The sequence below is a fragment of the Marmota marmota genome, unplaced genomic scaffold, assembly GCF_001458135.2.
Source record: "Marmota marmota marmota unplaced genomic scaffold, marMar, whole genome shotgun sequence".
Taxonomy (NCBI): Eukaryota; Metazoa; Chordata; class Mammalia; order Rodentia; family Sciuridae; genus Marmota; species Marmota marmota.
In genome coordinates this window covers 11352002-11376334 of record NW_026000205.1, presented here as the reverse complement: position 1 = coordinate 11376334, position 24333 = coordinate 11352002, and the positions used below count along the sequence as shown (strand labels likewise).

The 24333-nt window shown below is 41.1% G+C and overlaps 1 protein-coding gene across 1 annotated transcript; it reads left to right on the top strand.

Moving 5' to 3' along the window:
* The first annotated feature begins 10064 nt into the window (after nucleotides 1-10064).
* On the top strand, nucleotides 10065-10531 carry Pmis2 (PMIS2 transmembrane protein). The gene is made up of 2 exons (XM_048791263.1): nucleotides 10065-10226; nucleotides 10358-10531. The coding sequence occupies exons 1-2, from the start codon at nucleotides 10065-10067 to the stop codon at nucleotides 10529-10531; spliced, it is 336 nt and encodes a 111-aa protein (XP_048647220.1).
* Nucleotides 10532-24333: the final 13802 nt, after the last annotated feature.

Genomic DNA, 24333 nt, shown 5'->3' with positions numbered 1-24333 from the left:
GATGGAAATACGTAAGATGAGAGGGAAGCAACCACAATTTGAGACATAGTCAGCCAAGTGGCCCATACTGAAAATCTCCCAACTGTGCCCATTTGTTTGTTTTTTTATTATTTTTAAAGATGTTGATGGACCTTTGTTTGATTCATTTATTTTTATGTGGTGCTGAGAATCAAACCCAGTGCCTCACTATGCTAGGATAGCGCTCTGCCACCGAGCCACAACCGCAGCCCCCCATTTGTTCTTCCTGATAACACTCCTGGCCTATGGAGATGGAAGGGAAGTGTGTCTGTGTCCATATGACATTGGCTCTGGGAGACTACTGGTGGTGAGAAAGAGCCATGGCTAAGACCTACAACATTCCAGCTCTGATCCGTAAAAATCTGTGGATGGAAGAGATGCAGAGGTAAGACATTGGTAAGGCACTGAGGAATGACCGGACTTGATAGAGAAAGCCATGAGCTAGGATCCCCAGGGGAAGAATCCTCATCAACAGTGGTTTTCTAAGTATGGTCTTTGGACCAGGAATCTGTTAGAGATATGAATTCTTGGGCCCTACCCCAGACCCTACCCCAGACCTACTGAATATGAAATTCTGGTGGTGATGCCCATCCATCACAGCCCTTCACATATCCTGGTACAAACTGAAATTTGAAAACAACTGGACTAGAGGAATGAACGAGAGAGGATGGAAGGACCAAGGCCCCTCTAAGAGCTTCACGCTGACCACTGGGCTTGGTCTTGGTGTTCGTAGATGTTCACTGAATGAATCAATGAGCCCTGGGGGAACTCACACGTGGAAAATAAAAGATCACTCAGAAGGCAGAAATCTCCTTCTATGATTATTGTTCTCTGAAATCCAGTAGAGAGGAGTCTGTCTCAGGGGCAGAGTCAGAGCATGATCATCTGCAGTCCCAAGGGCCTTAGGGGAACAAGGAGGTCCCACCACCCCTAACACTCTGAGGGAGAGGAGGCCAGGTCGTTGTTAGGGTCTTCAGAAGTGTGGAGGCATGTGTCACCAGGTAACATGGATAGAGAAAGTGAAGAACATAAACAGCAATCCCAGGATGACACTTACGATGCCCGTGGCCAAGGTCAGGTTGAAATCCCTTTCTCCATCAGCATCCTAGGTCTGCAGTATGGGGAGGCAAGTTAGTAGGAGTATCCTCAGGAAGGAATACAGATGAAGGAGTTGAGCCAGGGCAGAGAGGGGTCCTTGGTTGGGGTTGAGCTGAAGGGAAGGCATAAGGAGCTTCCCTGGGGAGAAACCTAAGGTCAGGGTAGGGATAAGGATTGGAGCAGGACCCAGGGAAAAGGAGGAACAAGGAGGGAGGAGGAATGCCTCTGGGAGATGGAGACAAAGGGCACAGTGATGTAAAAATGGAGTTCCAAGGAAGAAAAATGATGGTGAATTGTGGGAGATGCTGGGGAGGTCCCTGGAGGGAAGGGGAAAAAAATGGGGAGGTGCCCCTCTGAGAAACTGGTAAGGTGATGGATGGAGGGCCAAGGGGGATCTCGGGGAGAAGGCTGGGGCCCTGGAAAGGAAAGGCAGAAGGAGAAAGGGAATGGGTTAGAGGATAAAGGGGAATCCCTGGGGTGGACAACAAGTAGAGGATCCATTTTTGGAAAGGGAGGTGAGTGCAGGGACAAGGCTTCACCGTGTCAGAGAAGCCATAGCTGGGATCCCAAGGGAGAACTGGGGAGGGATATGACAGACAGAGGCAGGAGGCCTTCTATGGGAGTGTCCATTGGGAGCTGCACAGACGACATCTGATAGGCTAACAAGGCCTACAGAGGCTAGGGAGCTGCAGTTAGACACTTCAGACGGGCAGTGGACAGACCAGCAAAGAGAAGGTCTCCAGCAGCCTGTGGGGAGGGGGACAGCTGAGGCCCTGAGGAATGGGGATGGCCTTACTTAAAGTCCACTCTACTTTTTTTTTGGGGGGGGGGTAGGTAGGGCAGGTGCCAGGGATTGAACTCAGGGGCACTTAACCACTGAGCCACATCCCCAGCCCTATTTTGTATTTTATTTAGAGACAGGGTCTCACTGTGTTGCATAGAGTCTCACCTTTGCTGAGGCTGGCTTTGAACTCACGATCCTCCTCTCTCAGCCTCCTGAGCTGCTGGGATTACAGGCTTGAGCCACCCACCAGCTTTCCACTCTGCTGTTGATGGGGCATTCCCATCAGCATTATAAATGGTTCCTCATATATATGGGGGAGGAGTTCCAAAATTTTTCTTTCAGTACGTGCTTCTGATTGGTTCAAAGAATGTAGAGGGTGTTTCCTGGGCTCTCCCCACCTTCTGATTGACTTGGGGGGTAAAGGAGGTAAATATTCAGATATTTGCTTTTCCTTTCTCAAATTGAACTCAAGATTATCCTCATGAATACAAACTGGGTGGGCCTCTGAAACTGGCTGCTAGTTCCCAATGTGACCTCCAGATGGGCTCCATAATTGTCAACAGTGGAATTTACTTATTCATCCCATTTATCCTTATTTTGCACCTATTTTGTGCCTGGTTTTGTGCTGCACTCTGGGAACCAAGAGGTGACCAAGAACAAAGTCATGGATTTTATGGAGTTCACAATTCATGGAGAAGACAGAAAATAAAACATCCATATGAATAAATATGTGGCATAATTTTTCAGATGATATCAAGTTCTCTGGAAGGAAAGAAATCACGTGATGTGGTACAGAGCGATGTAGGAAGACAACTGGACATTGGCAGAGAGGAGGGATGAGGGGTCATCCGAGCTGAGCCCTGAAGGCTGAGAAGGATCCAACCATGAAAAGATTTAGTGGAAATGGTTCTACGCAGGGAAAGAGCAAGTTCCAAGGTCCTACAATGAGATGGAGGTTGGTGTGGTTGAAACAGACAGGAACAGGGGCAAATGGGGCCAGCACGTGGTAAAGGAGGAACAAGAGGTAGGAGAGGGGAAGAGGAGATGGCCTGGTCCACATCCCTGAGTGAAGACTTGGGACTGATTCTTGTGGGAGCATTTTGAAGGATTTAATCCAGGAGGTCTGTGATATGACGTAGGCATCAGGTGTGCTCTGAGCTGAGGCATGACCAAGGGAGAGTGGAGAGTCATAGGTTCTGACTTTTTTTGTGGGTCTGACCTAGGACTGACTACCAAGCTCCTCCCTCATGGATTCCTGGTTGGCTCCAGTGCCAGCAGCCCTCCCAGTTTGATTATTCTGACTGGCTCCCATCCCTTTCCTCGAATGCCATCTTCTAATTGGCACATTATGGTCTCCTGGAGCTATCTATCCACATTACCTATGGGACTGGTTGTTTTCCTAGGAGGTAGGACTTCAGTGTGTCCTTCCTTAAAGTATATCAGAACCCTGGCTGATTCTTTCAGGGTAGACTCAAGATTGGGTGATGCTATAGAAGTAGGGGAGGGGGCAGTTCAGGTGGAAAAACAATGAAAAAGTGAGTCACCAACAGTGGGGCCAAGACACCTGGAGAGTTCAAAAGAGAATATCTTCAAGTAAGAAGGCCTGATCAGCAGTGCCTGTTGGATTGGATTTTTTTTCATGGTGACATTAGGAGGACTTTCATGGCCTTGTTCTGGACAGTCACAGGACAGCAGTGTGATGACACCAGATTCTAGGGGCTTAGGGGATAGATACCTCTTTCAACAGGCTAGCTGAAAAAGGGACAAAAGAAGCTGTGGTTTGGATGTTGAGAATGTCCCCAACGGGGTTATGTGCTAGAAGCTTGGTTCCCAGTGGGGCAGTGTGGAGATAATCTAGGAAGGAAGTGGGGCTTTCACTTTTGGAAAGGATTAATATAGTTCTCACAGGAACCTGGTTAGAGAAAATTGTAATGAAAAGAGAAGACCTGAACCCTAAAATTTCTCTTGCTTCCCATCTTTCCATATGATCTCCTCCATGATATCATCTGCCATGAGACCCTCATCAGTAGTGAGTTTCCAGAGTGAAATGGAAGTTCATTCTGGATTTCAACCTCTAAAACTTGGAGATAAATAAGACTCTTTCCTTTATAAAAGACCCAGCCTTAGGTATTTTGTTATAGCATCAAAAAAAGGACTAAGTCACCTCCCCTAGAGAAGATGGGTCACAGACCCAAAGCAAATCAGGAACTGGGAAGCTCTGTTACCCTCACAGAATTTCAACTGTATGGAATGCACTCACATTCCAATTTATACACAAGTTTGTTTTGTTTTGCTGCAAAGAATTTGAAATAATTTTTGAAATGTTCAACATCTCTAGCAATTAGAGAAATGCAAATCAAAACTACTCTAAGTTTTCATCTCACTGTAGTCAGAATGGCAGCTATCAAGAATACAAACAACAATAAGTGTTGGTGAGGATGTGGGGGAAAAGGCACACTCAAAGATTGCCGGTGGGAATGCAAATTGGTGCAACCAATTTGGAAAGCAGTATGGAGATTGCTTAGAAAACGTGTAATGGAACCACCAGTTGACCCAGTTATCCCACTCCTCAGTTTATACCCAAAGGACTTAAAAACAACATACTACAGTGACACAGCCACATTAATGTTTATAGAAGCACAATTCACAATAGCTAAACTGTGAAACCAACCCAGATGCCCTTCAATAGATGAATGGATAAAGAAACTGTGGTATATATACACAATGAAATATTACTCAGCAATAAAAGAGAATAAAAATATGGTATTTGCAGGTAAATGGATGAAGTTGGAGAATATCATGCTAAGTGAAGTAAGCCAATCCCAAATAAACCAAAGGCTGAATGTTTTCTCTGATAAGTGGATGCTAATCCATAATGGGGGAGGGGGATAACTAGAGGAACTTTGGAACGGATAAAGGGGAGGGAATGGAGGGGAGGGGGATAAGGATAGGAAAGATGGTGAAATGAGATGGACATCATTACCCTAGGTACATGTACTATTTATTGCACAAATAGTGTACTTCGTATACAACCAGAGAAGTGAAAAATCTGCTCCATTTGTGTACAATGTATCAAAGAGCATTCTGCTGTCATGTATAATTGATTAGAACAAATTTTAAAAAAAGAAAACCAAAAAAGAATTTGAAATGTTTAATAACTTTGAATTTGAATGTTTTTTTCTATAATTAACACCCAACTGACTGAAAGGCATGTGAAATTTTTGTAGCATGAGAAAATCTGACCTCCAAAGGGTTTGCAAGAACTTTTTTTTTCTTTTTTAACATTTGTAAGAACCAAATTTAACAATTCAAAAAATGAACATTTTTGTTGAAATATGTTCATATTGCTTCTGACTTTCTAGTGCTTTGAAGATGATAACTTGTTTTCAGGGAGAAAACATTGTCCTAGTTCTGGCAGAGTTCCCAGACTAAGCACTGCATCCAGAAGAGAAAGAAAGGTTTGAACTACTGTGTTGTGTTTTTCCAATGCCTGGTGATTTGCCAGCGCTCCAGGATTTTAGAACAGATGAAGATGAGATCGTTAACAAAAATAAAAGGAGACTTCTCCAAAATGTGGGAATATAGTAGGAAAACGAAAACCCAGAGCTACAATGTATCTTCAATTTCTGTTGATTTTACTTTGGAACCATTTAAGTATTTTAGTAGTTATTTTTTAAGCTGGAAATTAAAAGGGAATTCCTAAAACTGAAAATAAATAAGTGGTCCTAACTGGGTATCTATTGTTAGCATAACCAGACAGAAAAGGATTATTTCAAGAGACATTAAACACTATAATTTAACCATACATCCCCCTAATAGATAAGTTGTAAAAGGAAAAGGAACAGCAAGAAAAATCTTTAAAGTTTTCAGGAAACGTAATTTCCTGAAATTATGTGGTAACAAGACCAATGTAGCTTTGGTATTGTTATTCTGAGACTGCTGGAATAAATTTGGATAAAATAAATAATTAGAAGATATTCTAATTCTATCATTCCTGGTGTCATTGTAAACTTAGATATTAGGCATGAGAACAGCTGAAAGGAAACCAAACAAATTCTAGAATTGAGAAATCCAGTAAATGATAATAAGAATCTAATAGATGGGATTAATAGGAAATTAGAGATAAAGAGAAATAGTAAATGAAAGATGGATCAGAAAAAAATAAAACAGACTTCAGAATAGAAGTGTGAAAAAGGAATACAGAAGAAGTTCTGTCACATGTGTGACTAGACTCCAAACAAAAGAGAAAAGAATGGTGTAGAGGAAGCATTTGGAAAAATAGTGCCAAAGAATTTTCCAGAACAGATGACTGAGATTAATCCATGAACTAATTTAAGAAGCCCAGTGAAGCTCAAATAGGATCCATACAATTTACTCTAAATATATTTTAGAGGCCGTATGTAGCTCAGGGGTAGAAGGCTGGCCCACCTGTGCAAGGCCCAGGTTTGATCTTTGGCACTGCCAATAAATACACAGGAAATTTCTAAAAACAAACAAAAAGAGAGAGAGAGAAATATTTAAAAGAAGCCCCTTCAATAGAGTGACAAGTCGACTGATGGCTGACTTCTAAACAGCAACAAAATGAAGCTCAGAAGAGGGCAAAATGATTATATTCAATGTCTGGAAAAAAATCAAATTAACTGCCAATCTAAAGTTACATGCCCAGCAAAAATCCTCAGGAAGGAAGGGAAGGGCCCACCACCCACCTAACTGAAGGAGGGCACCATGGAGGCCTGTGAACATGTCCATGAGGGACCCTGGAAGCTGAAGCTGAAAGGTGTCTCAGAGCTTGCCATGACCAAGCAGAAGGGAGAAAAGGACAAAGAAAAGATGAAACTCCCGAAAGCAATGGGAACCAACAAAACAAGGACGAGACGCAGCACTGCCTGGGTTGGCCGACCCTAGGCAGGAGGGAAGCAGGAGGGAAGCAGGAGGTTCTCCCTGATATGTGGATGCTGACCCATAACAAGGGAGGGAGGGGGAGAACAGCAGTTCACTGGATTAGACAAAGGGAACAAGGAAAGGGGGTGGGAATAGGAAGTCAGCAGAATGAATCAGATACGAGGCTCCTACACTCCTCATGAATACGTGACCAGGGTAACTCCACATCATGTTCAACCATAAGAATGAGATCAAAATTGCAACGGGTTGCACCCCATGTATGTACAGTATGTCAAAATACATCCTACTGTCATGTGTAACTAAAATCAAACAAACAAAAAAGGAATAAAGCAACTCCAAACCTGGTGGGTAAAAAAAGAAGAAGAAATGGGATATTGAGTTTCCCCAACACCTTAAAAAAAAAAGAGAAAAGTAGCAAATAAAAAGAATCCTGAGGAGAGCTTTCAAAACCCACAAGCAGAGAGTGGAAGACTTTGACAGGCACCTGGATACGCTCTCAGAGCTCTATGACGGTCCCAAAGTAGCTGGACCAAGAAGCCTCCTGACTGTGGCTTTAGAGCAGCATCAAGATGAAGCAGAAGGGTCAGCTGCAGCTGTGTTGGATCCCTTTGATATTTTCTGACAACACTCTATTGCACATGCCCATGCATCTTCTGCTGAAATGGTGCTTTTCAAAGCTGTGTCCCCCTCATTCTGGAACTTGATTATTAAGACTCTTCTTTTACTAAATTTTGATTTTTCAGTAGCACATAGAACATAACCCTTTTTTAGTTTGGACTGGAAAGTTCTGGATTTACTCAGAGGCTAACATCATTTCTGGGAGTGCTGTGAAGAAGGCTTTTACCCCAAATTGCCTGTAACAATCTCAGGCCAGTCAGTTATCCTCACCTGGATGAGATGGACTCTAGAGCTTAAGAAGCTAATATCCCCCACTTAGACCCCCACCAGACCCTGGGAGTTCTGCCCTACCAAGTTCTCTCTGGCTTGGGTTTTGCTGGTTTATCCAGTTTTTCTTTAGCATTACTATAACAAAATACCTGAGACTGAGTAACTTATAAATAATAGAAATTTATTTCTCATGGTTCTGGAGAGTGGAAAGATCAAGGTCAAGGCACCAGCAGGTTCAATGTTTGATGAGAAACTGTCTTTGCAGGGTTTGACTATATCAAATATGAAAAAGTTGGTGATGCTGTCAGAATTATACACAGACGGTCAGTCAGAAGGAGGCATCCTTGTTCTTTTATGCTTAAAGACACTGGCCAAATCCTTTACTTTCTGGAAATCAAAACCCAACTGTCCAAGCCAAGAAAGTTACTACACAGAGAAAGAAGGTCAAAAGGTGGGGGTAGGGAGCAAAACAGAAAGTAGGAGAAGCCAAAGTTCAGGAAGCAAGAAATGCAGAGTTGAAAGTATTCATCCGATCCCTCCTGTAGCTATAGCCATCATAATTTCCCCTTGATAATCTTGTCTATGATGAAGATTGGGCACTGTCTCTACTGCTCAGTTCCTGACATCCAGCATATCCATACCCACCCCTGTATCTACTTCTACCCAGAACTGAGCATTTGAGGTGGAAGATATCTTGGCTCTGTAACCTTCGTAAAGACTGAAATTAATTCCTTCAATTCACTCTAGGAAGCCATTTCTTCTAACTCTACTCCCAATAGTTAAGGAAAGACAACTGAGAAGCAGTGACATAGCAAGGAGTCACTCTTGACAAATGCTACACCTGAGTTTGCCTGCTGTGACACTGCACATATATGGAATTTCCACATTGTTTTACGTAAACAAAGCAGCCCTTCAGCCAAGGAACACACCAGTCATGAAATTCACCTGAAAAGTGATACATGAGCCCAGATAATTTACCATCCCCAAGCCACCCCAAATAAGGGACTCTAGTCAAGAGATGCCACACACAATCTTTTATTACAAGGTTGTCACCACCCAAGGGAACTGCCAGAAACCTATCCACATTCAATCTTGACTTCTGTCCTCTCCCACCACAGGCCCCATATTTTTTATTCTGGAATACGCACTTAGCCCCTGAAATATTCTGAATCAATTCATTCCACGAAGCATGTCCTGACTTCTGGATATGTGTATTGCCACTTGTTATTACTGTTTCTAGGTCCTTGACTGGGCTTAAATACAAACTGTGACAACACTTTATAAACCATACTGGGGTCTACATTTGTGAACTTCACCATGGGCACCTGCCACCCACTTCCAACTCCCTGCAAACTGGCACCTCATACCCTCCACTCCCTAACTCCACCAGCTAAAACCCAGTGGTACTATATGAGCATCCACCCATGGTTGACCTGAATAATTAATTACTGTGGTGTTTGAAAATTGCAGTTAATTTTCTACTGATACACATCCCATGAACTCAGGTATTAACTCACAATTTTGAATGGCCTTTTCTCTGCTCAGGACCTCACAAGGCTAAAATTAAGGTGTCAGCTAGGCTGGTTCTCACATGAAGCTCAGAGTTCTGTTTCAAATGCAGATGGGTAGCAGAATTCAGATCCTTACTATTGTTGGACTCGAGGACCTGTTCCCTAGCTGACTGGGAAACTGCCCTCAGCTAAAGGCTGCCTGCATTCCTTTCCACAGGGGTGCTACTCCCCACACCGGGGATGTTTATATCAGGGAGGGAATTCCGAGGCCATCTCTGAAGTCTACCTACCACAGTGCGGATTTCCTATTCTGTCATCCCATGTATATTTATTAGGTGGTCCTCTTAAGAAAGGCCTTCTCATTTTTCATCTTCTCTGTTCTTTCTTCCTGTCAGTTTGGACAAAACAGTACAAAGTATTTTATTTTAATTCAATGCTTCATCATCCATTACTGACATCATTCACTTTCCCTCCTGTTTCTTCCTGGGCTCATTTACTCTGCTCTCTCCCGCAGCTCTCAGGAGGCCTTCCTGGTCCTGCCTACTTGCTCCATCTGCAGACGCAGGGGATGCAGGAGGGAGGAAGAGCCACGAGGCAAACTTCCAACCAATCCCTACCCGAGTGGGCGGGGCCAATGCCTGAAAGGGGTAGAGCTTCCTGCGGAGGCCTCCGGAGTCCCAGTGAGACCACGCCTCCTCATGAGGACAGCCAATCAGGATCTGAGGCGCTGCTTTCTCCATTGTGAAGAACTAGCCTTTGACGGGTCTGGGTCCTGGGAGTCCCAGTAAAGCAAGAGGAGTTGGCGTGGGTCAAGGTCTGTTCCTAAGAAATTCAGCGTCTGCCTTTACCTGAGCGGAAAGATCATGGTCCCCAAACCTAAGCCCCCACCACCACCAGCCGAAAATGCTAAACCACAGTCGCCGGAAGAACTGGCATTTTATGCTCCGAACCACCTATGTTTGGTCGTTTTGGGTATATTGCTTTGCCCTCCCTTGGGAATTCTAGCTTTCAAGGAGAGAAAAAAGGTAAAATAAAGACATGGCCATCCTATCCTCTTCCTGACCCCTACATCTGCTCCAGTCCTGAGACCTGGGAGGTGGTTTTCCCTCAATGGTGGGAGGGCTTCAACCCTTCTACCAAAGGTTTCTGAGCTCAGAGTTTCTTGGTTCAGAAACTGACCACTATGCTGTCGCCCTTACAGATCATGCTGGCTAACCACAACAGCGAATGGGAACAGGCTTACAAAAGCTCACGCAAAACTGGTTGGCTATCTGTGTTCTCCATACTCGGTGGTTTGGCCATCATTTATCTACTTTTTCTATATATATGAGGACCAGGAGCAGCATCCGCCGACGTCTACTCCCCAACAGACCAACCCACAAAGAGACTGAACAGCTATCAGGCAAGAAAATCAATAGCCGAGACATCCCCTAGCCAAGAAACCCACCAGCCAAGGAACTCAACATCCAAGCATCCCAGCAGCCCGGCAACATCTAGGTCACCTGTCTGTACTACTTAAGCAGACCTGGCTTCCAGAGCTGTCTTCATCCACCTTAGGGCTCCACACTTCATGTCCTAGATCTTCTTCCTTGACTCTGGGATATGCTTACAGAAAAAAATTTTATTTAAACCAATAAAATTAAAGGGAATGTTCTATCTTCATGTGTATTTGTGTGGGTTTGCGGGGTCCAGATCTATGTTTTGCTGGGGTATGTATTTCCTAGACCATGTGAAAAGCAGAATGCCCTAATGGTGAAGTCCAGGGACATGAAAATAGGGCAGATGGAAGTTCATAACCCCCCCTGACATTTAAAAACTGTATATACTTGGAAAAAATACTTTTCTTGGGCCTGGCTCCTTTGTCTGTAAAACAGCCATAATATTGCCAAAGTAAGATGATATTTAGAGATGTGAATAAATATTTATTCTCATTAAGTGTTTTTCCATTCAACCTGGGATGGTAGGTTTTTAGTGTCTCAAAGCAGGGATAAGAAAACCATCTTATTCTGGCCTTTGAGATCCAAAAGTCAAACTCTTAGAAAAAAAAAATAGAAGGCCCTCGAGGAATCAAAATAGATTTTACAGATTAGCTGATGAAGATGACCTCTCTCCCAATCTGGAAAGGTAACTGGTTCCTCATTCATAGAAGAGGAGGAGTAGAGAGATATTAAAATCAGCATACCCATAAAAAGTTCTCTGCAGACTGTGTCGCATGAAGAAGGATGTCAAAGACCTAAGATGCTACCTTCATCTCAGATAAGGCCTAGAGAGGCTGCAAGATCTCAAGGAAGATATATGCAATATGGAGGTCTAGGAAGAAATGGCCTCAGACAAGTGGGGTATCCTGAACCCCAACCTGATAAAGAGAAGGTGGATTCATAGGAATTTCAAGTGGCAGGAATTTCAAGTGGCAGGACAGGAGATGATTATCAAAGAGGAACTGGGGATAGCAGAAGAGCCATCTCCAGCAAATACAATCAGGGATCTAGACTGACACCAAGGACAAGAGATGCTCAGGGGCTGCTTTTGGTGCCCTAGCTTCATGGGTAAGCCCAAATTTAGACACAGCAACCCTAGATTCAGCAGAAAGAAGTTTCTATCACCACAGAAATGAGGACCATAAGTAAAAACTGAGTTGCTGTGGAAGAGACAGTCAACTCTTCTCCAAATCCCAAAAGCTTTTTCTAAATGGGAGCCCTCAGCCACACCTCATAGGTTCCCATGTGTGGCCATGAGGGCTGTCTACGGTCCTGTGGAATGTGAGCAGAAGCAACTAGTTTGTTCCATAAATGAGACTGGCCTTTAAATACCTCCCATAGACACTCCTCCATTCTCTTCCTCCCCTTGCCATCTGGGCAAATAAAACCTAGGGTGATTTTAAATTTTTATTATTTAATTATTTATTTGGTACTGGGATTGAACTCATGGACACTCAGCCACTGAGCCACATCCCCAGCCCTATTTTGTATTTTACTTAGAGATAGAGTCTCACTGAGTTGTTTAATGCCTCATCATTGCTGAGGCTGGGTTTCAACTCATGATCCTCCTGCTTCAGCCTCCCAAGCCACTAGCATGTGCCACCACGCCCAGCCACCTAAGGTGACTTAAAGGCCACATGTTATAGAGGTGGCAGAGACCTCACTGGCTTGAGTTCCTGATTTATTTTAGGAATAGTTGCTCTTCTTCCAGCCACCTTGAGCCAGTTAAGCAGAAAATAAACTATCCTGGGGAGCCATGACATGTTTGGCATGTTTCTACATCCCCATTCACCCTAATTAGTGCAGATGCAGAAAAATAGTTAAAATGTTTCTTGCACTTTTGTGGTTACAGCCTGAAACTTGGACCAGACAAAAGATACTTATCTTGTTGGGAAGTTTATAGGAAATACAACAAGAAAGAAGCAACAAAGATCCGAGTCCACCTTTAAATGTGGATGTTATATGCTGCATCTATTTCTTCTGTGGTCCCAGGTGTCTCCAAGGATTTGTGGAACAATGCTCTGTATGAGGGATATGTCTGGAGAGGGTATTACTGTGTTAATGTGTCTAGAGGGTCAACCATTCCTATCCTTCCCCAGATCAGTCAAGTTGGGCCCATCAACATCACCTGAAAAGATACAGAGTCAGGGTGGCCCATGTTAGCATAAACAGTAAAAAAAAAAAAAAAAAGTCTCATGGTGTTACAACACTTGAAAAGCCAGCCAGTCTTCTTGGCTTCATCTCCTGGACTCTCTCCAACCTATATGCCAATCTAAAACATTCACCTGTTACTTAGCATCATGTAAATACAAAACCAAAAGTTTTGCTCTTGTCTCTTGAGACATGATCAATGGAATTGCTAAATTGCTATAAAGCAACAGGCAGGTTTAGCACTCTTCCTTACCATCTCTCTCACCATTACTTCTCACAGAATAATATCACATGGTTTTTGTTTTGTTTTGTTTTTGGTACTGGGGATTGAACTCAGGGGTGCTTAACCACTGAGCAACATTTCCTGCCCTTTTTAAAAAATATACATATTTTATTTAGAGACAGGGTCTTGCTGAGTTGCTAAATGCCTCAGTAAGTTTCTGAGACTGGCTTTGAACTTGCAATCCTCCTGCCTCAGCCTCCCAAGCCACTGGGATTACAGGCCTGCACAACTGCACTCAGCAAGATCAGTTTTTAATATATATTTTTTTAGTTGTAGATGGTCACAATACCTTTATTTTACTTACTTATTTTTACATGATGCTGAGGATCAAACTCAGCACCTCATTATGTGCTGGGCAAGTGCTATACCACTGAGCCACAACGCCAGCCCAAGATCAGTTTTTAACTCAATTTGTAGAATTTCCATTTCATTATAGCTGTATAAGTATGTTCCATGACTGAGCACAGTGATTTACAGTGGTCACATGCTCTTTCTGATTTTTGAACTCAGCACACAAACAACCCATCTACCTGCACTTTCAGATTTTTTTTCTTTTTTTCTCTCCTTTTTATCCTTTTTCTCCTCCTCTTCCTCCTCCCCCTCCCCCTCCCCCCCCCTCGTTCTTCCTCTTCTTCTGTTTGTTCCATTATCAGTGTGTCCCTTTGACAGTCGTTCTGAAGCCCTCCAGAAGAACTGTAGGTGGCTCTTAACAGAATTTCCCACATGGCCAAAGAGGTCAGGTAATTTTTCTGTCTTTCCTTTGGGTCTTTAAATCCTGTTTAAATTATGGTTTTTGACTTGCACAACTTTCAAACCAACATACTTATAAAGATTCATGAAATACAAGGGTATGGAAGAGGAGAGGTGCTCACTTCATGGCTTGCTCCTGGTACTACTATCTCCTCTCAAAAGTAATTGTTGTTATTTATTGTTTGTTTGTTTTTGCAGTATGGGAGATAGAAACCAAGACCTCCAGCACACTAGGCAAGCACTCTACTATTCAGCCACATTCCCAGTCCTTTTTATTTTGAGACAAAGCCTCAATAAGTTGCCTGCACTGGCCTTGAGTTTGTGATCCTCTTGCCTCAGCCTCCTGAGTAGCTGAGATTACAGGTACCACCACACCGAGCTACGGTCAATATTTTGTTGTGCCTCTTTCTAGTTACCTGCCCGTGCATATCCATGTGCATAAATGTTCGTTCATGTTGTTAATACACTTTTTTTCCCTGCTTACAACTAAACCTTGGAGATCTTTTCCCTTTAGATCTTTAACCCAAATGTCCTGTGTTCCACTTCTGAATAATCTTCTGTTTTTTTCTGATCCACAGGGTAGATTCCTAGTTTCTCAGACCCACCTTTTCTCCCTCAGTGATGACTCAAGGGACTCCAACACCTGGCCATGAATATAAGAAATCTGAGTAGGATAAGGGGAAGACTTGAACAGTTTAAGCAGGCACAAAACAGCAGATTCTGTCCCACACCATAAACTGCTCTAGTGAGTTTTATTTCTAACTCCAGAAATCTTACGCTTTAAAACATGCATTGTTACTCCCAAACTCTTAGAAGTCTTCAATTCTGATGCGATATCTTACTTTCAATGTGTCAACCTTATTTTTAAAAACTTAGATTGACATTCTTGTTTTCTGGAAGGTATACATGGTTTTAATTTTTTTTTTTTTGTTCGAAGAAAATTATTGGTATTTTTCCTCTTTCTCCCAAAGGTGTGTGGGTTAAAAAAAAATACCCTATCTAAGAAATATTCTCCAAGAACCCAGGAGAGTATTAGACTTCTTATTTAAATGAAGAGCTTGAAAATCAGAATCTCATTTAAATAAATAGTACACAGTCTCCTTAATTTTTTTTACTGAAGTGCATAAAAATGCATAAATGATACACTCATTTATGTAATCAGCACCTTAAATAAGGCAGAGATTGTGTCTGGTACCCCCAAAGACTCCTGAGCCCCCTTCCAGTCACTTCTCCATGAAGGATAAACTCTGCGATGACTTTCTCTCTTTTTAATAACTGCCTGGTTGTGTCACATCAGAGATTAGAGATTTTACTACTGGGATTCTCCCGTTGATGGATTTAGATTATTCCTATTTGTTGGTTTCCACATCCATGATCATGCTACTCTGCACACAAGCACAAGTATTGCTCTAGAATAAAATCCAAGAAATAGGATTGCAAGATTAAAGGTTTAAGGGCTTTGTGTATTTTCATGGTAATCCCTTGATGACTTCTGCAAAAACATCACAAAGTCACATTCCCAACCCCCTTGTTAGAAAGGATCATTCCTTGTTATCTTGCCAGGACAATGAATATCATCAATTCTCATGAGATATTGTCAATTTGATGGTAGAGAAACAATAATTTCTTATTGCTTTTAATTGGCATTTCCCTGATGAGTGGCGAGTTTGATCATTGCTATGGACTAAATTATGTCCCTCCTCTCCTGAATTCATATGTTTAAGTCTTACTCCCAATGAACTTGTAAATAGGGTTTTTAGGAAATATTTAGGGTTAGATGAGGCCAGGAGAGTGGGCCCCTCATTCCAGGATTGGTGCTCTTATTAAAAAAAAAGACCAGCATAATGGTGCACACCTGTAATCCCAGCTACTTTTGGAGGCTGAAGCAGGAGGATCACAAGTTCAATGCCAGCCTCAGCAATTTAGCAAGACCCTGCCTCAAAATAAAAATGAAAAGGGTTTGGGAATGTAGCTCAGTGGTAGAGCACCCTTAGGTTCGATCCTGGAGGGGGTGGGGGGTTATCTGAAAGTTTGTGCTTTCTGCCATGTGAGGACACAGTGAGAAAGCAAGTAAGGAAGAGACCCCAGGACTAGACCATGATGGCACCAGGATCTCAGACTTCCAGCCTCCAGAACTGTGAAGAAAGAATTTCTGTTGTTCGAGCCTCCCAGTCTATAGTATTTTGTTATGGTAGATCAAGTTGACTAATACAAGTATTTTTTCCAAATGTTTACTAATCCTTTGCATTTCTTTCATAAATCATTTGTGACATCCTTTGCCCAGTTTAATATAGCTGTTTATCTATTTATTATGTATTTGTAGGGTTTTTTATGTTATGGAAATTAATCCTTTTTCAGTTAAATGTTACAAATATTTTTTTCATGTATTTTAATATAGTTTATGCTGTCCTTTCAAAGACAGATTTTTAACTCTTATCAAGTAAAATTTATCAAAATTCATCTTTTATGTTTAGTTTCATGTTTTATGTTGGAAAACGTTAAAATATGTTCCTATATTTCTTCCGACATTTTATAAATTATTTAAAGATTAGTTTTTCAATCAAATCAAGATTCTATCCATTTATTAATTTTTGTACTTTAGGCAATTATCATCAGATTTTATTCCTCCAATTAGATACCTACTTCGAACAACATTAATTTGTGTATCCTTTCTCCCAACTTTAAATGTCACCTTTATACAAGGTTTTCTCTTTTTTTTTTTAAGAGAGAGTGAATTTTTTTTTTAATATTTATTTTTTAGTTTTCGGCGGACACAACATCTTTGTTTGTATGTGGTGCTGAGTATCGAACCCCGGCCGCACGCATGCCAGGCGGGCGCGCTACCGCTTGAGCCACCTCCCCAGCCCTATACAAGGTTTTCTTAACAATGTGTGACTGCTCGTGTTGTAGGGTTAGATGAGGCAAGACACCAAAGACAGCAGGAAACAGTTTTATTTGACTGCAGCCAGGTTCCGAGGGCATAGCTTTTGCTGTAATCTATCAATCCTCTGAACCCTGAGTTCAGGTAGTTCCAGAATTTCATACCCAGCATGTAAGGGGAGGGGCTCAGAAGTTCCCAGTCTGCAGAAGTTCACAGAAAAGCAGCTTTTTCTCTCACTATTCTGGCCAAGTTAACCCTTCAAGGACAATACCTGAGAAGGGGAGAGCTTCTTCTCCATTTCTTGCCTCTCCCTGCCAGCTGTTACCATGGAGCCCAATTGTAACTTCTCTCATCTTAGAAATGTAGACATCTCTGTGAAGCCCAGCTCAAGGCAAGAGGCCTTGTTTACACATTTCTACAAACTGCTATGCTGGATACATGTTTGTGAAAAACTAGTAAAGGAGTGTCCAGCTGATTTCTTCCCAGCCAGTGGCCAAGTAAGACAGAGCAACACGAAAATAGGAAGTTTATCTACATTGAACTCTTTTATAGAGACTCTTTTGCTGACAGTCCTAAAATCAGCCATGGTGGAGATTTCTGGAGAAGCCCAGTTAGGACTTTTCTGTGGAGAAAGGGGGTACCACTACACTCCTAGATGGTATTTTGGATACAAAATCAATTTTAAATTTCTACAGCTTTATCACTTTATTTGCTAGCTGATTAGTCAAGTTATTCTCTGATTGTCATTTTTCAACAATTTCTTAGGAATTTTCAAGTGTTTTATTTTCTAGATGAGCTCTAGAATCTGCTTACCAAATTCCATTTTTAAAAAATCTTATCTGAATTTGATTGTATTACAATTAATTTGTTATCTATTTGGGAAGAATTAACATATTTATGGTAAGTCTTCCTGTTCATAAACATGGTATATCAAGTTGGGCTTATACATGTTTGGCTTTATTTATTATAAATAAACCTTTGTTATATCTCATAATCTAAGTCATTATTGGGATAATCTAAGTAATTATTATTGGGACAATTTTCTAATATTGATATTTTATTTGGCCATCTTACTGAAATTTTTGGTGTAGTAATCCATTATTTTATGTATATGGATTATCTATGTGAAATTTGAATTTCTAGTACAATTTTAATATCTCATTTTATATTATTCTTTTAGTTCCAAATCTAAACCTTTTGATACAATATAAATTAGTATTAGTACTAGCAGGCATCCTAGCTGATGCCATGGCACACACCTATAATCCCAGCAACTCAGGAGGCTGAGGCAGGAGGATCACAAGTTCAAAGTCAGTCTCAGTAACTTAGTGAGCCCTGTCTCAAAATAAAAAATAAAAAGGGCTGGGTATGTGGCTCAGTAGTTAAGTGCCCCAGGTTCAATTTCCGATATTAAAAAAAAAAAAAAGTAATAGCAGGCATCCTAATCTTGTTTCCATCTTTATATGGAACACGTCTAATATTTTACTATTCAGTCACACAATAATTGTAGGTCTCTGATAAACTTTCTATCAATTTTACGTTTTCTTCTATTCTTGGCTCACTAAGATTTTTTTTCAAGTTAGAAAATCATGTTATCAAATACTTTTCAGTACCTATTAAGATAATCAGTATCTATTAAGATAATCATATGGGGGGCTGGGATTGTGGCTCAGTAGTAGAGTGCTCACCTAGCATGCACAAGGCACTGGGTTCAATCCTCAGCACCACATAAATGTAAAATAAAGATATCGTGTCCACCTAAAACTTAAGAATAAATATTTTTTTTTTAAAAAAAAAGGTAATCATATGGAATTTTAATTCAGCCCACTGACAAAAATATTCCTGATGAGTCAGCCTTACATTCCTGGGGAAACCTTATTGATCTCAATCTATTATTCTTTTAATATGTGACAGATGTTATTTCCTTATATCTCATATTGCTCTTTATAAGGTCTGTAGTTTCTATTTGGGGCTGTTGTCTTCCATTTTGCATTGGGCCAGGGAAACAACATAAAATGGGTTGAAGTTTCTATGTGTTTGTGTGTTCTGGAGTCATGTCTGCGAAAGGAATTAGCTACTTCTTCAGAATTGGCATGAACATACCTGTAAATGTCCCAGGCCTGTGCTCCTTTTTAGGTGGTAGATTTTGACTACTTTTTCTTCTCCACAGTGATGGTAAAAGCAGTAATTGTTAGAGTCAAGTGTTAGCTACTGTTCTTACCACCTTCTCAGCATTCATCTTTCACTCTCCATACCCTGTGGCCTGCATTTTTACAGAGTGAGGAATGAAGCACAGGATGATGGACGACAAGGGGCAGTTCACACAATGAATCAGCAGTCTACCTCCCAAGACTATGTTCTGAACCACTGGCTGGGCAACACTGCCTCCTATTGACCATTAGTAATAATTAATGCTTTTGTTCTCTTCTGGGTCGATTTTTAAATAACATACTTTTTCCTTAATAAATCATTTTCAACATGGGAACCACTGGCCTAGAGTTGTACAATTTGAGCACCAAAAAGGATGATGATTAGGCTTGTGGTACACAATTGTAACCCTAGCCATTTAGAATGTAGAGGCAGGAGGATCGCAAGTTCAAGGCCATGTCAAGTTGCCTGGGCAACTTGGCAAGACTGTATCAAAATTTTAAAAAATATTTTTTAAAGGGCTAGGAATATAGCTAGAGATGTGGTATAGTACTTGCAAAAAAAAGTGTAGGGGAAGAATAATGACTGCAATAGACCTGAACACACCAAGTTGATAAAAGACTGAATTCTTTCCCTCTAAGAACATGAACAAGCTCAGCATGGTGTTGCATGCCTGTAATCCCAGCAGCTGGGGAGGCTGAAGCAGGAGGATCACAAGTTCAAAGCCAGCCTCAACAACTTAGGGAGGCCCTAAGCAACTCAGGGAGACCTATCTCTAAATAAAATATTTTTTTTACAAAAAAGGACAGGGGCAGGGGTTGAGGTCTAATCAGTGGGTCTAATCTCAGTGGTAGAGCGCTTGCCTGGCATGTATGAGACACCAGGTTTGTTCCCTGGCACCACATAAAAATAAATAAAATAAAGGTATTGTGTCCATCTGCAACTAAAAAAAAATGTTTTAAAAAGGCAGTAGTTAAGTGGCTCAGTAGTTAAGTGTCCCTGGGTTCAATCCCCAGTTAAAAAATAGGCAAAGATGTCTGCTCTCAGCACTTATTTAACATAGTGCCAGAAGTTCTAGTCATTGCAATAAAGCAAAAATGGCATACAGATTGAAAGGAAGGAATAAAACTGCCTATGTTTTTTTTGTTTGTTTATTTATTTATTTATTTTACAGTGCTGGGGATTGAACCCAGGGCCTTGGGCATGTTAGGCAAGCACTCTACCACCAAGCTACAACACTAGCACAAAATTATCTCCATTATCTGTAGATGGCATGATTGTGTGTGTGTGCATGTGCATGTTGGGGAGCATTGTAATATGTCCTCCAAAATTCCTGATCCCTGGTTTATATACTCTACGTAATCCCTGGAACTGTGAATGCAGTGGGGTTAGGTCACATTTATAGTCTAGTTAATCTTAAGAAAGAGATTTTCTGGTTGGGTCTAATCTAATCATAGGAGGCTTTTTAAATCTGGATCTAGATACCAGAGACAAAAAAAAGTCAGAGACTCAGTGTGAGGGATTTTACTGTGAGAGAAATCCTCTTTTCATGATTTGAAAACAGAGAGGACTTCATGGTAAGGAAAGCAAGGAGCCTTTAGAAGCTGAAAATAGATCCCCATTAACCACAAGCAAGGAAAAGAGCCTTCAACCCCGAAATGCAAAGAACTGAATTCTGCTGCAAGCACATAGCTTGGAGAAAGGTCCAGACTTCTTAGGAGAATACAGTTCTACAGACACACTGACTTCAGCCTTGTGAGAGCTGAGCAGAGAGCTCAAACACACTCCTGGAACTCTCACCTACAGAACTGTGACCTAATAAATGGGTTTTAACTTAAGCCATTAAGTGCATAATGATTTGCTATATATAAATTTAAAACTAATGTACCAGCCATAATAAAATCAAAATAGAAATCAATAGCAAAAAATAACAGGAAAAATCTCTAAACACTTAGAAATGGCAGCCATTATGAAGTCAAACAATAACAAGTGCTGGCGAGGATGTGGGGAAAAGGGTACACTTGTATATTGCTGGTGGATCTGCAAATTGGTGCAGCCAATTTGGAAAGCAGTATGGAGATTCCTTGGAAAGCTGGGAATGGAACCACCATTTGACCCAGCTATTCCCCTTCTCGGACTATACCCAAAAGACCTAAAAAGAGCATACAACAGGGACACAGCTACATCAATGTTCATAGCAGCACAATTCATAATAGCTAGACTGTGGAACCAACCCAGATGCCCTTCAATAGATGAAAGGATAAAAAAAAAGTGGCATTTATATACAATGGAATATTACTCAGCACTAAAAAACAACAAAATCATGGCATTTACAGGGAAATGGATGGCATTAGAGCAGATTATGCTAAGTGAAGCTAGCCAATCTCTAAAAAACAAATGCAGAATGTCTTCTTTGATATAAGGGGGGGCGACTCAAATCAGAGCAGGGAGGAAGAGCATGAGAAGAAGATTACCATTAAATAGGGACGAGAGGTGCATGGGAATGGGAGAGAGAAGGGAAATTGCACGGAAGATGGTAGGAGACCCTTATTGTTATGAAAAATTACATATAAGATGGTGTGAGGGGGAAGAAAAAAGAGAGAGAAACATGTCACAGTAGATTGGGTAGAAAGAGGGGAGGAGAGGGGAGGGGGGGATAGGAAGGGCAGCACAATACAATAGACACTAGTATGGCCCTATGTATAAACATGGCTGTATAACCAATGTGATCCTGCAATCTGTACACGTGGAAAAATAAGATTAAGATTACGTACCCCATTTGAATCAAATGTATGATATGTCAAGATCATTGTAATGTTTTGAGCAACTAATAAAAAAATCAAAAAAAAAAAAAAGAAATATGCCATGTATGTCAAAATAATTCATGGCTTGGGCTGGGGTTGTGGCTCCGTATAAATGCTTACCTAGCATGTGTGAGGCACTGGGTTCAATTCTCAGTGCCACATATAAATAAATAAAATAAAGATCCTTCAACAACTTAAAAGAATTTTTAATAAATAATTCATGGCTCAAGAGAAACTGGAATATGTTTTAACTGATCAAAAATGAAATATATGTCAGAATTTGTAAGATACAGCTAAAGCAGTGCTTAGAAGGAAATAGCTTTAAATGTTCATATTAGAAAACAAGAAAAGTCTCAAATCAACAACCTAAATTGCCCAATTAAAGAAACTAGAAAAATAAGGGCAAAATATACCCAAAGCAAACAAGAAAAGAGTGGAAGTCAACACAAACCAAAAGGGAAAACAGTAGGAAAAGTCAATGAAACCAAAAAGCTGGTTGTGTTAGTCATCTTTTTGTCACCATGACAAAATATCTCAGAGAAAGATTTTAGAGAGGGAAGAAATTGGGGCTCATGGTTTCAGTCCATCTTCAGTTGGCTCCATGTGGGCGGTGGCAAGGCGGCCCTGCGCGATGGCGAGGGCTAGTGGAACAGTGGGGCTCAGCCCACAGAGGCTGGGAAGCAGACAAAGAGGAAGGGGCCAAGGACAAGAAACACCCTTCCAGGACACACCCCCAGTGACCTACTTCCTCCAACTAGGCCCTGCCACCTACAGTTTCCACCACTCCCAATGGTCTATTTAATTACAAACCAATCGATTAAACTCCTGTTGAGATCAGAGCTTTCCTGTTCCTATCAATTCCTAAAAGACCCACTTCTAAACATTACTGCATTGGTAGGGACCAAAGCTTCAACACAGGAGCATCAAAGGGGCATTCCAGTCATTATTCCAGTTCTTTGAAAGACCAATAAAATTGATAAACCTTTAGTAAGACTTACAAAATAAGAGAGAAGGCACAAATAGAAGTGAAAATCACTACATACCTTCAGACATTAAAGGGAAAATAAAAGTCTATTATAAACAACTCTACACATATAAATTCTACAACTTAGGTGAATTGGACCCATTCTTCAAAAACAAAGCCACCTACACTAATCCATGGAGAAATAAATGATATAAATAATTTTAGATCTATTAAAGAAACTGATTTTATAGCTTAAAAAAAAACTCCAGACTCAGACAGTTTCATTGGCAAATTATACCAAAAAATAATGCCATTTTTCACACAATCTTTTCCAGAAAAATAGAAGAGGGAATATTTCTTAATATTTCTCAATTCATTTTTTGAAGCCAGTATTATCCTAATGCTAAAATGAGATTAAGCACTATATCAGTGTACTACTGACTGATATAAAAATCCTCAGTGAAATATTAACAAATCAGAAGTATGTAAGCAGACTATACCATCTCCAACTGGACTTTTATTCCAAGAATGCAAAGCTGGTTCAATATTGAAAAATCAAAAATGAAATCCACTGTGTTAACCCTTTAGAGAAGGAAAATCAGATGATCATATCAATGGACGCAAACAAAGTTTTCGGGAAAATTTAATGTCATTCACATTAAAAATTCAGCAGATTAGGACTAAAAGGAATTTCCTTATCCTGATAAATGACATCTACAAAAAACCTACAGTTAACATAATATGTAAAAGTGAAAGAGTAGAGGTCTCTCTCTGCAATTTACAGCAAGGCCAGGTTATCTACACTTACTACTTTTATCCAGCCTCTGCCTAGAAGTCCTAATCAGCACAACAAGTCAGAAAAAAGAAACAAAAGGCATACAGGTTTTAAAAGAAGAAATAAAACTATGCTTATTTTCAGATGACAGGATTTTCTGTGTAGAAAGAAAAACCCAAGATCCTCCTTGGTGACCTGCGCAGGAGCCCAGGCCCAGAGTAGGCCTGGGTCCATTCTGACACTGGCAGACTCCCCAGAGCTCAGGCCCCTCCACCAAACTGCACAGGAGCCCAGGCCCAGCATAGGCCTGGTTTCACCCCACGACCACCTGGGAGCCCAGGACTAAATCTACTTCCATCTTGAGACACTGCAGCTATCCCCATAGCCTTCCCCAAGTAGAAGCCCCTACCTTGGGACAACAGACAGGGCCTAGAAGCAGCTGCATCTTGGAGCAGGCATCCCAAAACCAGTGTAAGGCCCACCCTTTCAACTCCATCTCTGAAAGACATTGCATCCGTCTTGGGACACCCCCACCACTATCTCAAGTTACCTCCAGCTATCGCTGCCACCACCTACAGTTGCAGTGGGACACTGACAGGGTCTGGAAGCCCAATACCAAGGTGAGGTACAGATAATCTGCAAAGATACTACAAGATTATAGGATAGAAACTGTAATACTTCAGATCCACACTGCAAGAAAGGAAGTCACATAGACAACATGAAAAAACAAGGGAGAAAAGTGCCCCAAACAAACCAGGATACTACAATACCAGAACCCATGGACAGTGCAGTTGATGAAATTTCAGAGAAGGAGTTCAGAATGTTCATCATTAAAATGATCTGTGAATTAAAGAACGACCTAAATGAGCAAATAGAGGCAAAAATTGATCACTCTAAC

Coding starts and splice junctions, on each gene's coding strand:
- Pmis2 (XM_048791263.1), top strand. CDS start 10,065: ATGGTCCCCAAACCTAAGCCCCCACCACCACCAGCCGAAAATGCTAAA. Junction 10,227..10,357: donor CTTTCAAGGAGAGAAAAAAG/GTAAAATAAAGA, acceptor TTCTGAGCTCAG/AGTTTCTTGGTTCAGAAACT.